General features: G+C 53.4%; 1 protein-coding gene across 6 annotated transcripts in view; it reads left to right on the top strand.

Moving 5' to 3' along the window:
* NOD1 (nucleotide binding oligomerization domain containing 1) overlaps positions 1 to 17,756 on the top strand; it is a 29,732-nt gene that overhangs the window by 8,584 nt on the left and 3,392 nt on the right. For 3 of the 6 annotated variants that reach the window (XM_059712677.1, XM_059712679.1, XM_059712681.1), the window contains exons 2-10: positions 675 to 983; positions 2,736 to 2,910; positions 4,494 to 6,318; positions 9,252 to 9,335; positions 10,583 to 10,666; positions 11,981 to 12,064; positions 13,340 to 13,423; positions 14,267 to 14,350; positions 14,443 to 14,526. In XM_059712677.1, the coding sequence (XP_059568660.1) occupies positions 780 to 983; positions 2,736 to 2,910; positions 4,494 to 6,318; positions 9,252 to 9,335; positions 10,583 to 10,666; positions 11,981 to 12,064; positions 13,340 to 13,423; positions 14,267 to 14,350; positions 14,443 to 14,526 (2,708 nt within the window). In that variant the 5' untranslated portion in view covers positions 675 to 779. Of the gene's footprint in view, positions 1 to 410; positions 570 to 674; positions 984 to 2,735; positions 2,911 to 4,493; positions 6,319 to 9,251; positions 9,336 to 10,497; positions 10,667 to 11,307; positions 11,359 to 11,980; positions 12,065 to 13,339; positions 13,424 to 14,266; positions 14,351 to 14,442; positions 14,527 to 17,756 lie in introns of those variants that run through there. The other 3 variants (XM_059712680.1, XR_009454791.1, XR_009454792.1) reach the window with 3 other exon arrangements.

The raw sequence follows: 17,756 nt of genomic DNA, 5'->3' as shown, positions 1-17,756 counted from the left end.
GGTCTCACTCTTCCTGATAAACTGAAAACCAGGTGAGCAGAGCATCTGTCAGAAACCAGCTTCTGCAGTGCAGAAGAGGGTCTCGGTGGTTCCAAGAAACACGCCATGATGGGAAAGGTACAGGAAACACAGGTACCAAGGGCCCTTGAGCAACATGAGCTTGAGCTGCGCCGGTCCACTTATAGGCAGATTTTTTTTCCCAGTAAATAAGTGTATTTTCTCTTCCTTATGATTTTCTTAACAGTATTTTCTTTTCTCTCACTTACTTTTTAAGAACATATATATAATACATGTAACATACAAAATAGGTGTGAACCGACTTTTTATGGTATTGAAGAGGCTCCCAGTCCCAGTCCCAGTTCACCTTTTTATGGAAAATAATATACTTTTTCATCTCTATTCTCGTCTAGGATTGAGGCACACTTTAAAATAAAAATAACCATTTAAAAGTTATGCTAAGACAAGCCAACAGAAAGGCCTGTTTACCTCTGATCACCCACCTTAGCAATGGCACCCCCAGTGGACGCATTTCAGTGAGGATGTTTTCTGCCGTGGCCTCAGGTCGCTGTGTGAGCATGCCTCCCGCCTGCTCTGGGTAGACATGGTCCGACACCAGAAGAGAGGGAGGGACCGTTTGGCCCAGGCCTCCTTGGTGATTGCGTTCATGCCTTCAGGGGCCGCACTGAGAGGCAGGGGCCCTGGGTCCCGATTGTCCTCCGCCGGGAAGACACGTGCAGCCAGGATGAACCTGGGACCCGGGGCCACTTGCCGCTTTAACCATGGAGAAGCGGGACCGCGGTGAGATGGACACAGCCCTGTCGGAGCCTCTTCACTCCCACATTAAGTTGTTGAAAACCAACCGTGAACTGCTGGTCGCTCACATCCGCAGCACGCAGTGTCTGGTGGACAACCTGCTGGAGAATGAGTACTTCTCGGCCGAAGATGCGGAGATCGTGGGCGCCTGCCCCACGCAGCCCGACAAGGTGCTGGGGATGGGGACTGGGGGGGGGAGGGGGGGAGGGATGGCCTTGTCAGGATGCCAAGTACGTTGGGCAGAATTTCCCACCGCAGTCATTTCTAGAACATAAGGCCTTGCCTGATGGGCTTGTTACACAACTACGTGTTGTATCTCTGTGTTCATGTCAAGTGCAGCCGCCCATCCCTCTTCTGGCCGTGCGCATTGGCCCCCCACCAGCCCATGCTTAACTTCACTTTGAGTAGAAGGGAGAAAGAAAACAAGCATAGAGCACCAGCTGCACGTTGCAGGGCGGGGAACCTATTTCTGCCAGGGGCCACTTGGATAGTTATAGCATCATTTGCTGGCTGATAATATAGAATTATCAACTTAAAAATCAGCCTGCTCTATTTGGTCACACATTTAATTAACTCGCCCCTACTGCCTGGGCAGGGCCAGACCAAATGACTCCGTGGGCCTCATACGGCCTGTGGGCGGACGTTCCCCACCCCTGATCAGGCCTTTCAACGTGGGAAGCGCTCGCTGCTGAGACTCAGCATGGCCCTCTGGTCCGGATGACTGCAGTCGAAGCCAGGTCCACAGTAAAGAATTCTCCCCACTCCCCTGTGGGAAGTCTGAACAGCCCTTCGTTTCACTCCAGCCTTGTGTCACCTGAAAAATAAAACTGGCAAGACCCCACACTCCTCCCTGCTTAGAGGAGTGACAGACCCGTTTGCCACGCGAGCCTGCTGGACTCAGAAGAGACCTGAAGGGTTTCTGGGAAAGCACAGTAGCTCACTATTGTAATTTCCCCCCTTCACCCTATCTAATGAAGAGGGAATATGCTAATTTACCCTCATGCTGTCGCAGAGATCAGCCAATAAGGAGGGAATATGCTAATTGACTATCCCGCTCCTCAAAGATGGCAGCGCCCACAGCCAATAAGGAGGGAATATGCTAATTGCTGCCCCATCCTTGAAGATGGCGGCACCTACAGCCAATAAGGAGGGAATATGCTAATTGACTGCCCTGCCCTCAAAGATGGCGGCGCCTACAGCCACAAGATGGTGGTGCCCAGTCCCCTCAGCCACTCTGCATGCCTACCTCCAAAGTCCCCCGGTCCCCTCAGCCCCCCCAGCCACCCAGGGCCGCCCGAGGTGCAGGTAACCAGGGCTGGCTGAGGCTTGCGCTGCCAGCAGTGGCAGCAGCAGAGGTGTGATGGGGGCGTCGCCTTCCCCTGATTGCTGTGTTGCCTCCCGCCCCTGAGGGCTCCTGGACTGTGAGAGGGGGCAGGCTGGGCTGAGGGACCCCCCTCAGTGCGTCAATTTTCATGCACCGGGCCTCTAGGTTTTAATAATATAAAAAGCCTTTCTAACGGTATAACTTACATGGGGGTCTACTGTACCCTGGCGGGTTGGCCCAGTGCCCACCTCATATGCCAAAGGGGTGACTATCTCCCCTGAGACGCATTCCTAGAGAGCAGTGGTGTTAGTTTAAGAGAGAAAAGGAGACACAGAGCACAGTGCAGAGGTGGGCACAGCTCTAGCTGTGAGTCTAACCTTACTTTTAGGCCCACGGGAGCCTCCTGGTTTTGTAGAGCTGTGTGGCTTTATTTCCCGCTAAGGTGGCCCAGTCCACAGATTCTAGGCCTTCGATGCATAGCATCTCCTCTGGCTGGCTGGATGGTCAAGCCCCAGGCTGTAGTAAGAGCTGTGGGCCTTTCCGATGGGTGCGCACCCCTAGGGCCACGCTCATGCTCTCATGCTTGTGCCGCCACCAGGTGCGCAAGATTCTGGACCTGGTACAGAGCAAGGGCGAGGAGGTGTCCGAGTTCCTCCTCTTCGTGCTCCAGCGACTCGCAGATGCTTATGTGGACCTCAGACCCTGGCTGATGGAGATCGGCTTCACCCCTTCCAAGCTCATTCAGAGCAAAACTGTTGTCAACACTGATCCAGGTATGAGTCAGCTGGGACCGGGTGTGTGTGTGTGTGTGTATATTGGGGGGCGGGGGGGGGGGGGCGGTGTCTGTGGACTGCAGACACCAAGCACACAGCCCAAGGTTTGAAAAGGCTGTAGGCTCAAGAGGACACGAAGCTGGTCCACCATGGCCAGCCCTGCCTTCCTGCCCGGGTGCTGTGCTCCTTATAGCAAAGGAGAGCTGTCCCTGTCGCCCACGTGCAGTCCAGGGGGGCTGTCATGGAAGTGACCACAGGCAGCTGGTCTGCTCTGTGCAGGGGCCTGTGGAAGTGGGGAATGCCTCTGTTCTGACCTCTTGCTCTCTTCCTATTCTCATAGTTGCACAAGTTTAAGGTTGCATTTTCCTCCTTTTTAAACATCTTTCCAGGTTTGATTCTAGGCAACGTATTCTTTTGTCACCCCTGACTGCCAGTCCTTATTTGCAAAGCACCGTGGCACCCCCTTAGGCAACAGCTGTTAATGTGCCAGGGCGGTGTGCTGGATGCCAGGGCCCGGGACACCTTGAGTGTGGGGAAGGACCACCTCCCTTCTGGTGTGAGCCCCATTTCTGAGCTCTGGTTTGCTGCGAGCATGGCGCCATGTAAGCATGTCACTGCGTCTGCGCCCCTGGGGCAGGCAGAGGGGTCACCCTGGGGCACATGCTAAACATCAGTGCGGCCCAGGTCTCTGGGAACAGGGCTGGTGTGCCCTTCCTAGGGTGAGAAGGCTGCTTTCACCTCCCTTTACTCACTGGGGGTGACTCAGAGGAGACGCAGCTCCTTTGTCACCCAGAGTAGCATCCAGTGCTCATTTCATCACCAAAAGTCTTGGCATGTGATTTTGTGAGACTACGAGTTGCTTCCAGAGCAGCACAGTAAGCCATAGAAAGGTCAGGGCAATTTCTCAGCAGCACGGGTTTCCATGGGGTCTGGCTCTAGCTCAGTGGTTCTCAACCTTCCTAATGCTGCGACCCTTTAATACAGTTCCTCATGTTGTGGTGACCCCCAACCATAAAATTATTTTTGTTGCTACTTCATAACTGTAATTTTGCTACTGTTGTGAATCGTCATGTAAATATCTGATATGCTATATGTGTTTTCCGATGGTCACGACCCACACATTGAGAACCGCTGCTAGAGTCTAGCTAGTCAAACAGGGCCCCGGGGCCTGGCCCTGGAATGTGAGGGAGCTTCAGTTTTTAGCTGGAGTTTTAAAAATGACCACTTGTGCAGAGGACCAGGGAGCCTGTCCCAGACTCTGGGCCCAGTTGAAGCCGTCACACTCTGGCTGGCTAAGTCTGAGGTCAGGCAGAGCTGTTCAGGCTGACGACCTACAGATCCTGGAGCTCTGGCTCCCCGAGTGTCTTCAGGGCCTGCATTTGCGGCATCTTGGCCCTTGGCCTCAGGGTCCAGGCTGTGGGGTTATCTGTGTGCTTGTTTCTCCTGCAGCCTCCCTGGTTGATTGCTTGGTCTCTGCTTCTCTCTCTCTCTCTCTGCCTCCACCTCTCCTGGGCTCCCTCACCACCCTCACCTCCACCCCTACCCCCGGATGTGGGTACCCCATCCACCCCACCCCCCTCCAGTGAGCAGGTACATCCAGAAGCTGCGACACCAGCTGGGCCGCGACTCCAAGTTCATCCTGTGCTACTCGCAGAAGGAGGAGGTGCTGCTGGAGGAGGTGTACACGGACACCATCATGGAGCTGGTCAGCTTCAGCAACGAGAGCCTGGGCAGCCCGGGCAGCCTGGCCCACCTCCTGGACCACTCCACGGGCGTCCTCAACGAGCAGGGCGAGACCATCTTCGTCTCGGGCGACGCAGGCGTGGGCAAGTCCATGCTGCTGCAGCGGCTGCAGAGCCTCTGGGCCGCCGGCCAGCTGGACGCGCGGCTCAAGTTCTCCTTCCACTTCCGCTGCCGCATGTTCAGCTGCTTCAAGGAGGGCGCCATGCTGAGTCTGCAGGACCTGCTCTTCAAGCACTGCTGCTACCCGGAGCAGGACCCCGAGGAAGTGTTCGCCTTCCTGGTGCGCTTCCCCCAGGCCGCCCTCTTCACCTTCGACGGCCTGGACGAGCTCCACTCGGACTTCGACCTGAGCCGCGTGCCCGACACCTCGTCGCCCTGGGAGCCGGCCCACCCCCTGGTCCTGCTGGCCAACCTGCTCAGCGGGGTGCTGCTCAAGGGGGCCACCAAGCTGCTCACGGCCCGCACGGGCATCGAGATCCCGCGCCAGCTCCTTCGGAAGAAGGTGCTGCTGCGGGGCTTCTCCCGCAGCCACCTGCGGGCCTACGCCAGGAGGATGTTCCCCGCCCGGGCCACGCAGGACCGCCTGCTGGACCAGCTGGAGGCCAACCCCAACCTCTGCAGCCTGTGCGCCGTGCCCCTCTTCTGCTGGATCATCTTCCGCTGCTTCCAGCATTTCCACGGCGCCTTCGACAGCCCCCCAGAGCTGCCCGACTGCACGGTGACCCTGACCGACGTGTTCCTGCTGGTCACCGAGGTCCACCTGAACAGGACGCAGCCCACCAGCCTGGTGCAGAGGAACACGCAGAGCCAGACGGAGGCCCTCCGCGCCGGCCTGGCCACCCTGCGCGCGCTGGGGCAGCTGGCCCGCTGGGGCATGGAGAGGGACCTGTTTGTCTTCAGCCAGGAGGAGGTCCAGGCCGCCGCCATGCGGGAGGCTGACCTGCAGCTGGGCTTCCTGCGGGCCGTGCCCGAGCCGGGCCTCGGAGAGGACCAGCTGTCCTATGAGTTTTTCCACACCACCCTCCAGGCCTTCTTCACCGCCTTCTCCCTCGTGGTGGACGCCAAGGCGGGCACGCGGGCGCTGCTCAGGTTCTTCCAGGAGTGGGTGCCTCCGGCGGAGGCAGCAGTGGCGGCCTGCTCGGCCCCCTTCCTCCCCTTCCCGTGCCTGGGGGCCCGCGACCCGGTGGGGGACAACCCCTTCAGGAACAAGGACCACGTTCGGTTCACCAACCTCTTCCTGTGCGGGCTGTTGTCCAAAGCCAAACAGAAACTCCTGCGACACCTGGTGCCGGCCGCGGCCCTGAGGAGAAAGCGCAAGGCCCTGTGGGCGCACCTGTTCGCCAGCCTGCGGACCTACCTGAGGAACCTGCCCCGCACTCGGTCTGGGGGCTTCAACCAGGTGCAGGCCATGCCCACCTTCATCTGGATGCTGCGCTGCATCTACGAGACGCAGAGCGAGAAGGTGGGGCAGCTGGCGGCCAAGGGCATCTGCGCCGACTACCTCAAGCTGACCTACTGCAACGCCTACTCGGCCGACTGCAGCGCCCTCTCCTTCGTCCTGCACCACTTCCGCAAGCGGCTGGCCCTCGATCTGGACAACAACAATCTCAACGACTACGGCGTGCGGGAGCTGCAGCCCTGCTTCAGCCGCCTCACGGTCATCAGGTGAGGCCGCCGGGCACTCGGAGCACTGGCGGGCCGGGGTGGGGCGGGCCAGGCGGCACCAGGACTAATGTCGTGGGGTGGGGTCTCCTGGATTACCCTGCCAATCACGACCACCGGTCTTGGAACTGCCAGACCTTCTCTATCTCAGGTGGCTGAGAGCAAGGAACAAAGCTTTAATTAATTAATTAATTAATTAGTTATTATTATTAAATTGATTGGGGTGACTTTGGCCAAGGAACAAAGCTTTGAAGTCAGGCAGACCCGCATCGGCTGGGTGTCCTTGAACAAGTTGCTTAATCTCTCTGAGCCTCAGTGTCCTCATCTGGAAAAGGAGATGCTCGTATCCTAGCAACTGCAGTCCAGTTGACCCTTGAACAACGCAGGGGTTAGGGATGCTGACAAAAATCCTGCAGCCAAAAATCCACGTACTATAACTTTTGACTCCCCAAACACTTAACTACTAATAGCCTGGCAGCCTCACCGAGAACATAAACAATTGATCAACACAGCATGTGGCAGAAGTAGGTTTACAGTAGTGCATATGCGAAACACAGTTTATAATTGTATTGTTATTAATTATTGTATTATTTTCCATGTGATCAATGGTAAATCTACTTTTGCTCACCCCTGTACATATTATGTATGTTACATGTATTAGACACTGTATACTTAAAGTAAGCTAGAGAAACAAAAATGTTATTAAAGTCATAAGAGAAAATACATATATTTTATGCATTCATGATATATCTTTCTCTTAATTTTTTCAATATTTCTAGGCTATAACGTTTGTGAGTTTTTCAAATTTTTGTAAATGCCCCCAATTTTTTCAATATGTTTATTGAAAACAATCCACATATAAGTGGACCTGCACAGTTCAAACCCATGTTGTTCAAAGGTCAACTGTAAGATCAATCAAGCATTTATTGAGCAGATGAAGTCATTACAAATGTTACCTAATTTAATCCTCTTAACACACCCCAATAAATTCAAAAACAATAAACAAATAAAATACATTTAATTTTTTAAAAAAATCCGAAACACAATTTTGTAAGGTAGATACTGTTATTGTCTTTATTTTGGCAAAGGAGGAGGTAGAAGCACAGAGAAATTAGTAAGTTGTTCAAGGTCACACAGCGGGGCCATGGCGGAGCCAGAATAAAAAAGAACCTGCCCTTTACGATTTATGTGAGGCTCCAAGGTAGCCCGTGTTTGCGACTGCAGAAAAGGCAGACTTTTGCTAGTTAGCATTAGTTACTTCCCATGATCAAAGCCAGCAGCCTGAGCTTCCAGGGATCTCAGTAAAAAACAATGACTCTTATTGTTGACTCTTGATTAGCTTCCTGTTTGATTATTTAAAGACTAGAGGCCCAGTGCATGAATATGTGCACAGGTGGGGTCCCTCGGCCTGGCCGGCTATCGGGCCGATCTGGGCAGGCTGGCCAGGGGGAGGTTGGCTGTGGAAGCACACTGACCACCAGAGGGCAGCTCCTGCATTGAGCGTCTGCCCCCTGGTTGTCGGTGCGCGTCATAGCGACCTGTCGACCGGTTGTTCAGTCATTCAGTTTCTTAGGCTTTTATATCTATAGAAAAGGGAGGCCAGCCTGCTTTCTTCTAATAGCACTTCCTGTATACACCTTGTAAATCTTTCCTGGGGGCGGGGTAGTTCTCCTTTACTTGGCTCATGCATTTCTGGAGAGCCTAGGGGATTGGAATTGCTTCTGGGCGCCCGTTACACCAGCACCACAGCATAAACTGTGTGGGGACAGTGCGATACAGGGAGCCCAAAGCTGCCCTGGCCTGGGAATTGGGAGGCCTTGCGTCTTTTCTCTACGCTCAGCCAGCATCTCTCCGTCCGCAGCCTCAGGCGTCTTACACTCAGTGCCACCCTGTGCTCCTCTCATCAGATGAAAACTCCACCAGTGAAGGGGAAAGCAGGAGGAAATGGGTTACCCCAGGGAAGCATTTTGAGCTCCCTGAGGGCATCAGTTAGGGTTAATTTATGCTGAGAGGAAAACTCAAAATAGTGGTGGTTTAAATAATTTGCAAGCTTACTTGTCTCTCATGCAAAAGTCTAGCAGAGGGCAGTTCTGGGCTGCTTGGGAGCTTCCATGGCCTCGGGAGCCCAGGCTCTTCTGCCTGCTACCCTGCCCCCTCACTACCTGCCCCCCCACTACCTGACTTCCACCTCCTGGCCCAAGGTGGCTGCACAAGCTCCAGCCATTCAGTCAACATCCTAACCACCAGGAAGAAAGAAGGGCAAAGAAGGACACACCTCATTTTTTGAAGAAGTCTCCTCGGCTATTGCTAATGAGTTCTTCTGCTTAGATTTCATTGGGCATAACTTGATCACATGTGCCTAGCTAAAAAAAGAAGGGGGGGGTGGAGTATGTTTCTAAGAAAGCATAGATATGGGATGGCAATGCAAGTGGGTGCACACTGTGCCCCAGCACCAAGGTGGGTACCACTGGGGGAGAGGCCCAGAGTGTCTGACCTGGTCATTTGGATGAGGCCTAAAAATCAAGCTTTTACCTCCTCAGCCTTTTACTTATTACAAGGTGTATAAAAAGGTCAACTTTTGGCCTAGTGTGGCTGTGTTTGTAGATGAAGTGTTATTGGAACACAGCCGCAACCATTTGTTTACATATTGGCTCCTTCTCACCAGGCTGCCCCCAAACGCAGGATATCAGAGGAGGCTGTCCGCACGTGACCTTCACGTGTCCCCCCGCCAATGGGCTGGCTCTGGGTGGGTCTGCCGGCCCCACGATGACCAGGCGCTTTGGGGGCTGTGTGGCTCACTGTTCTGGCCATTCTCTCGGGGCATTTACGGCTGGAAAAGGCCAGGACCTGGAGGCTTCTGCATCCTGGTGGAGTGAATGCTCCCTCCTAGCGAGCAGCTGCTCAGATGTGTAACTTTCTCTGCTGTTTTGTTTCAGACTCAGCGTAAACCAAGTCACTGACAGTGGGGTCAAGGTGCTATATGAAGAGCTGACCAAGTACAAAATTCTGACGTATTTAGGGTACGTATTTCTCAAGAGCCCTGGGCTGGCTACAGGGTTCTTGTAAAAATGCAGAGCAGCAGGAGACTGCCATTCCCGTGAGTGATCAGATGGTTGGGACTGATGGCCAAGGGCACAGGAAGAGCACTGGACGGGGAACCAGGAGTCCGGGTTCTGCTTTGGATCCAGCCAGCAGCCCACTCTTGGAGCAAGTCGCTGGAGAAATCACGCTGGGCCTCAGCCTCCTGGCTGTATCATTGGGATCCTAATAATATAGGCATGTGGCTTTACGCGTGGTGGCCGGGGGATGCAATGAGAAGGTATCTAGGGCTCGTTTTCTAAACATTAGAATACTGTTTATTCATCAGGCTTCACTGCTCTGGCCCATGATCCCATGTCCAGAACCCTGGAAGCAAGACAGCGGTCAGAATCCAATGCACATGCTGAGTAGTGGTGACATGGCCAGTGGGGTCTTGGGCGGGAACCCCTTTTTAAATCCTTTCATATTTCTGCAGCCAAGTGTATGACTATTCAAGCCAGTTGGATGCGGACTGTGAACAGCTCCATATCAGTTGCCAAAGTAGTGACGAAAAACTGTTTTTTCAGAGTCTGGCATTTTGGAGCTTGAGATAAGAGACTGTGGGCCCACACAGCCAGCCCCACGGCCACTGTTGATGCCCATCAGCTTCTTTGGGCCTCGGTTCCCTAAGCTGAAAAGCGAGGACATGGGAGCACAGACGCGTGGCTGCCCTTCAGCTCGGAGCTCTGTGCGTCCATGCAGTTCCCACTTCCCACTTCTTGGGGCGGCTGGTTGAATTGGTATCAAGTGGCAAAATGACGGAAAAGCAGACACCGAGGAGGTCCCGATACTCAGAAGCTTCCCCCGTCAAGATGCTCATCAGTATCTTCATCTAAAAATACCCATCGCCTGACATTTCTTGAGCACTTATGTGACGTGTGAGGGCTTGGAGTGATCTCTCATGGTCCTCATGACAACCCTGTTGGGGAGCTGTCATTCTCACCCCAGTATCACAGAGGGAGAAACTGAGGCACAGAGGTGTTAAGGAACTTGCCGCAGGTCATAAAGCTGGAGAGCGGCAGAGCGGCTCTGAACCCAGCCTGTGAGGCCCCAGAGCCCCAAACTCTGGTCCCCACGTGCCCTTTCTTTCTTCTTTCAACCCAGACGGCACATACTCAGCTTTTACAACTGGGCTCATTAAGATGACATCGGGTCTCCTCATGTTTTCTGACTGTGCTTTCTCTCGAAGCTTATACAACAACCAGATCACTGATGTCGGAGCCGGGTACATCGCCAGCATCCTGGATGAGTGCAAAGGCCTCACACATCTTAAGTAAGTGGGGCGGGCGTGGCAGGCTCTTTATTCAAAAACATAAATGTCACCATGAAGACTCTCACCCCAAAGCCGCCTTCTGCTTCCCTGGGGGCCTTACTGGTGAATTAGGAGACGTGTGTGTGGCAGGCGAACGGGCCACGTGCAGGATTTATCAACTGTGGGTGAGGCTCGGAGTTTGGAGGGACCTCCTGCAGTGGGTGGCTGGAAAGCTTGGCATTTTAATGACATTAATTAACAGGAAGAAAGGCCGCAGCTATCTCCATTTTTGAAGTTCCTTTTCCCCTTCGGGCTTTTTAATAAATAGCTATATGTTTATATCTATCTATATCTATATACCTATATGTATACATATCTAGATATATTTAGATAGATAGATATTAGTTGATTTCAGAGAGGAAGAGAGAGGGAGAAAGATGGAACCATCAATCATGAGAGAGAATCATTGATCGGCTGCCTCCTGCATGCCCCACATGGGGGATTGAGCCCACAACCCGGACATGTGCCTTGACCGGGAATCGAACCGTGACTTCCTGGTTGATACTCAACCACTGAGCCACACCAGCCTGGCCCTTCAGGCTTCTATGACAAAATACCATAAGCTAGGCTGCTTATAAACACCCGAAATTCATTTCTTACAGTTCTGGAGGCTGGGGAGTCCAAGACCAAAGTGGTGGCAGATTACGTGTCTGGTGAGGGCCCGATTCCTGGTCCATAGATGGGGCCTCGCTGTGTCCTCACCTGGTGGAAAAGGGGGAGAGGGGCCTCTTTTATAAGCCACTAACCCCAATCCTGAGGGCTCCATCCTCATGACCTAAGCACCTCCCAAAGGCCCACCTCCTAATGCCATCACCCTGGGGGTGGGGATTTTGGAACATGCCTTTTGGGAGGACACACACATTCAGACCACAGCACCCATCTAGCTGCCAGGAAGAGCTTGCCTTTCCCGGTGACAGAGCAGCAGGCTTGGAGGAGCCCTGGTGATGGGACACTCACCTTGACCATTTGTGGCTGACGCCAGCACCTCCTTACTCTGCTGATGGAAAGGAGTGACGCTCGGCGGTCATTTAAAGAACCCCGGGGACCGCTCCGGTCGCTGAGCTTCTGCAGATTGTCACCATCACCTGGAGCGGAATCCTGACTGGTCTCCTCCGGCCTTTGGGTCCTTCCGAGTGGGAGTGTGAGGCATAGCTGCTGTGGGTCCCAGAGAAAGGCCACTCCCCCAAGAGGGACCAGAGGGGCTCTGTGCTGGGGATGAGGGTGACTGAGTCCCCTCCCAGCAGGAGGCTGACATGGGCTCAACTCTCTCTGCAGACTGGGGAAAAACCAGATAACCAGCAAGGGAGGAAAGTGTCTCGCCCTGGCCGTGAAGAACAGCAAATCCATCATGGAAATCGGGTGAGTAGAGACAACTGCACACATGTGTGTGTAACCCAGCCTGGTCTGTCCATGAGCACCTGCTGGTCTTCTTGTTCCTAATACACCGACAGGGCTGCTGGGCAAGCCGTGGGGAGGCACAGGGGCCCCACTGGCTTCTGCCTGGGAAACGCTCTTTATCCTGACGGGTCCCTTTGACTCTGAAACCCCAAGCAGCTCATTACCAGGCTGATAGCTCACTACAGGCTGACGGCTCACTACAGGACTGACAGCTCACTACAGGCTGACAGCTCACTACAGGCTGACAGCTCACTACAGGACTGACAGCTCACTACGGACTGACAGCTCACTAGGGGCTGACAGCTCACTAGGGGCTGACAGCTCACTACAGGACTGACAGCTCACTACGGACTGACAGCTCACTACGGGCTGACAGCTCACTAGGGGACTGACAGCTCACTACGGGACTGACAGCTCACTAGGGGACTGACAGCTCACTAGGGGACTGACAGCTCACTACAGGACTGACAGCTCACTACGGACTGACAGCTCACTACGGGCTGACAGCTCACTAGGGGACTGACAGCTCACTACGGGACTGACAGCTCACTAGGGGACTGACAGCTCACTAGGGGACTGACAGCTCACTACAGGACTGACAGCTCACTACGGACTGACAGCTCACTACGGGCTGACAGCTCACTAGGGGACTGACAGCTCACTACGGGACTGACAGCTCACTAGGGGACTGACAGCTCACTACGGGACTGACAGCTCACTACAGGACTGACAGCTCACTACAGGCTGACAGCTCACTACAGGCTGACAGCTCACTAGGGGCTGACAGCTCACTACGGGACTGACAGCTCACTGCGGGACTGACAGCTCACTACAGGACTGACAGCTCACTACAGGCTGACGGCTCACTAGGGGCTGACGGCTCACTAGGGGCTGACAGCTCACTAGGGGCTGACAGCTCACTAGGGGACTGACAGCTCACTACGGGACTGACGGCTCACTACGGGGCTGACAGCTCACTACAGGCTGACAGCTCACTAGGGGCTGACAGCTCACTACGGGACTGACAGCTCACTACAGGCTGACAGCTCACTATGGGGCTGACGGCTCACCAGGGGCTGACAGCTCACTAGGGGCTTGCGTAGGACTTGCCTCCAGGCCACAGCTCCAGGGATGGAGCAGCAATGCCCGCCTGCAAGTGGACAGCCTCGCTGTGGCCCCCACCAGCAGGCCAGGGGGAGCAGGCGCTCCCTTTCACTGTCTTGCCTCTGCCCTCAGGATGTGGGGCAATCAAATCGGCAATGAAGGAGCAAAGGCCTTCGCAGAGGCTCTGAGGAACCACCCCAGCTTGACCAACCTGAGGTAACTGCTGTGTCTGACACTGTGGACTCCAGGGGCCAGCCTGTCACTCGTGTGTCCCTGGGGTCGCAGGGGGGGAGCTGAGGGGTAGAGGGCGGCTGGCTTTCCTACTGAGAGAGGTATTTGTGTGTGTGTGTGTGTGTGTGTGTGTGTGTGTGTGTGTGTGTGATTTTTTTTTTCTTTTTAAATGTTTCTATGGACATATAGGAGACATCACATTAAATGAGTAAAGTCCATGACTCTGTGTTCAGCTCGGTGATTTGACACAGGCACCCACCCATATAACCACCCCCCAGGTCGAGACAGAGGACACTGCCAGCCCCTCGTCCATGACCCCATGCCCCGTGGGGGTGGGAGGAATTCTTAAGTCCAGATACAACTGAGAGGAACACTGGGCAGCGGATTCCTGCCCCTTCCTCATTCTCAAGGCGGGTGCTGGGACAGAGGGGACCCTTTGTCCTTCTGGCCAAACCTCAGAGCCTCGGCGTCCCCCACTGCTCGCGTCCTTCCTGCCACTGGAGTGAATCTGAGACGGCAGGACAATGGCAGTCCCTGCTCTGGGAGGACAGGAGACTTCTCCAGCTCTCATGAGGATGTCAGCCCCTGAAGCAGAGCTGGCCAGGCCTCAGCCTCCGGTCTGCCCAGTGACCCGGTCTCCCCCATGTCCAGTGTCCCCACCTGACCTCATGCTCTGTGCCTGTGCCCTGGAGCAGCAGCGCCTGGGTGGCTGCCGGCGAGGCTTCCTGCCTCCAGGCAGCCGGGCCACCAGCCAGAGTCTCCTGGCTGTTCTGGCTGCTGAAGCCAAAGCCTCATGTAATAATCCTCCCCACGTGTCTTCCTTCCTAGTCTGGCTTCCAACGGCATTTCCACAGAAGGAGGAAAGAGCCTCGCGCAGGCCTTGCACTGGAACACGTCGCTGAGAATATTCTGGTAATTGCCAGAGTCCTTTCGAAAGGCTGAGAACCCCTTTAGAAACATGTGCCAGGGAGGGCTCTCCAAGTAAACACCCCTTTCCTCTCCAGGCTCACCCAGAATGAACTCAACGACGAAGTGGCAGAGAGCATGGCAGAGATGTTGAAAGTCAACCAGACGCTGACACATTTATGGTAACTCAGAACCCTGGAATTCCACACTGTGCTGCTTTTTAAAACTTTCGCTTTAAACTGCATATGCCATACAATTCACCCTTTTAATTCGCCTCTGTAATATTTAATATATTCGCAAGGTTGTGCCATCATCACTACTGTCTAATTCAGTGATGGCGAACCTATGGCACGCGTGTCAGAAGTGACACGCAAACTCATTTTTTTGGTTGATTTTTCTTTGTTAAATGGCATTTAAATATATAAAATAAATATCAAAAATATAAATCTTTGTTTTACTATGGTTGCAAATATCAAAAAATTTCCATATGTGACACGGCACCAGAGTTAAGTTAGGGTTTTTCAAAATGCTGACATGCTGAGCTCAAAAGGTTCGCATCACTGGTCTAATTCTAGGACAGTTTTACCTACGCACCCCCCAATACCTGTATGCATTAGACACTCATTCTCCGCACCCTGACCCTCCCCCACACCCTCCCTTCCCCCCGCTGGTCCTGTAACCACTGCTATACTTTGCCTATTCTGGGCATTTCATAGACATGGAACCGCAGTATGTGGCCTTTTGTCTCTGTTCTTTCATAGTGTAAGTTTTCAAGGTTCACCTGCATTCTAGCACGTATCAATACTTTATTGCTTTTTATGGAGGGGTGATATTCCACTGTATGGCTAGTCCACATTTTATATGTCCATTCGTGAGCTGGTGGACAGTTGGGTTGCTTCTCCTTTTTTACTATTATGAATAATGCTGCTATGAACATTCATGTACATGCCTGTGTGTGATCACACATTTTCATTCCTCTTGGGTGTCTACTTAGCAAGGGAATTTCTGGGTCACGCAATCACAATTAACTTTTGAGGAATTGCCAAACTGCTTTCCAAAGCATTGCTCTACTTTGCATTCCCATCAGCAATGTAGGAGGGTTCCCCTTTCTCCAAATTCTCTCCAACCCTCTTTCTGAATCTTGCCCTCCTCGTGGGTGTGAAGTGGTGTCTCATTGTGGTTTTGATCTGCACTTCCTTGATGACTAAAAGTGTTGGGTGTCTTTTCATGTTGCTGTTGGCCGTTGGTGTATCTTCTTTGGAGAAATGTCTCTACATCCTTTACCCATTTTTATATCGGATTATTTGCCTTTTTATCGCTGAGTTGTAAGAGTTCTTGATATATTCTGGGTACCAGGCATTTATTAGATACTAGAGGCCCGGTGCACGAAATTCATGCAAGGGACTCGGCCCTCGCAGCCCCGGCTTCCTCCGGAAGGTCGTCCGGACCGTCATTCTGCTATTCGGCCATCCAGTCTAATTAGCATATTATGCTTTTATTATCATCGATATGATTTGCAAATATTTCCTCTCTGTGGGATTTCTCACTTTTTTATTTTGTTTTTAATGAAAGTTGTAGAGAAGGTTATTCCTGCATCATCTCAATAGTTTCTTCCTTGAGCCCTAGTTGGTGTGGCTCAGTGGATAGAGCATTGGCCTGTGGATTGAAAGGTATCAGGTTCGGTTCTGGTCGAGGGCACATGCCCAGGTTATGGGCTCAATCCCCAGTGTGGAGTGTGCAAGGAGGCAGCCAATCAATGATTCTCTCTCATCACTGATGTTTCTCTCTCTCCCTCTCCCTTCCTCTCTGAAATTAGTAAAAATATGTTTAAAGCAAAATAGTTTCTTCCTTGTATTTGCCTTATTTCTTCCTACTTGGTGCGATTTGGCTTTTCGTTCGAGGACCTCTCTGTGGTCTCTGTCCAGCTTTAGCAGTGATAACCGCGTGCTGGGGATGCCCCTGTGAACAGCTGTACCGTGAGCTTTCTCCCGCCCACTCCTCCAGCGGAGACCACATATTTCTCCCAGGAAACCTGCACTTCCTGCCACTTTGTGGCCCTTCGCAGTGTCCTCACACACTTGAACTTCATCACCCTTTCGGACGGGCGTGGGTTGAACTCCATACCTCTCTCAGCTCCTTGGGAAGAGGATAATGCGAATGCGGGAAGGAGCATGGACACGCCCTGGACGGTTCTGGATCCCGTCAGAAGTCACAGAGATTGAGCTTCATTTTGACCGCGGGCGGGCGCTTCTGCCATGGCCGCAAACGGGAAGAGACCCGGGCTGCTTCTGGTTTTTCACTGTCTGGAGGGTGACCTGAAGCAGACGTTTTTAATTTTGAGGCAGTCCGGCGTGTCTGTTTTCCCCCTTGGCTGCTTGTGCCTTAGGTATCTTACTAAGGAATCATTTTCTGATCCCGGGTCCCAGGGATGTACCCCTAGCTTTTCCTTGAGGGTGGTAGTTTTGCTCTTTGATCCACGTGAAGCTAATTTTTGCGTACGGAACGAGGCGACGAGGTGTAGCTTCGTTCTCTTGCACGTGGTTGTCCCAGCACCACTCGCTGAAAGGATGATCTCCCCCTTTCCAATGGCCCTGGCGCTTTTGCCAGAAATCAGTCGACCACAAATGTAGCGCTTCTTGGTTATTTCTGGGTGTTCCCTCTAGTCCACGGATGCACATGTTCATCCTGTGCCAGCAGCACTGTGCTGATTAGTGCCACTTTCTGGTAAGTTTTGAACTCGGGAATTGGGAGTCCTCTGGCTGTGTTCTTCGCCCTCAAGGTTGTCTTGGCCATTCTGGGTCCCTCGCATTTCCTTATGAACTTTAGATCGCCATGTCAGTGTCGGTAAAAACAGCCGGACTGTGCTTTGTGTACATAATTTTGTTGGATTGGTTGGTTTCCTTTATTTTCCTGGCTGTAGATTGTCTCTTAAACCCTTCCCGAGGTCAGGCCAGCCCCCAGCGGGAGCGAGCTGGCCAGGACTGGAGAGGAGTCTGTGCTGCATTGAGCAAGCACAACCCTAGGGCCCTGGCGAAGGCAGCCTGGAGGGCGTGTGTGCCTGAGCACAGCCAGAGCACAGCTGGCCTCTTGCCAAGTCTGGGCTGGAAGCAGCTCACCCACTCCAGCAAGGCCAGCGGTGGCTGCCATGAAGGAAGTCACTAGAACGCGGCAGAGCTGAACTGAACGCTGTTGGACTGAACGCAGAACTCTGCACCCACTGCTAGGGGCTAGTTCTGCTCTTTTGGCAAAAAATGTCAAGTTACATGTAGTCATGCTTATTAGGTCATCACCTCTGCACGGGGTCCGGGGTCCCAGTTTTGGGGAGAGGTGTCTGGAACACTGGGTCCCAGCTGCAGGCTGCTGCCACTGTCCTGTGTGCGTGGGCAGTGATGGGGACAAGGGCTCCCCTCCC

Source organism: Myotis daubentonii, chromosome 10, assembly GCF_963259705.1.
Source record: "Myotis daubentonii chromosome 10, mMyoDau2.1, whole genome shotgun sequence".
Taxonomy (NCBI): domain Eukaryota; kingdom Metazoa; phylum Chordata; class Mammalia; order Chiroptera; family Vespertilionidae; genus Myotis; species Myotis daubentonii.
Note: the sequence above shows the minus strand (reverse complement) of the source record. Positions and strands in the feature narration are given on the sequence as shown.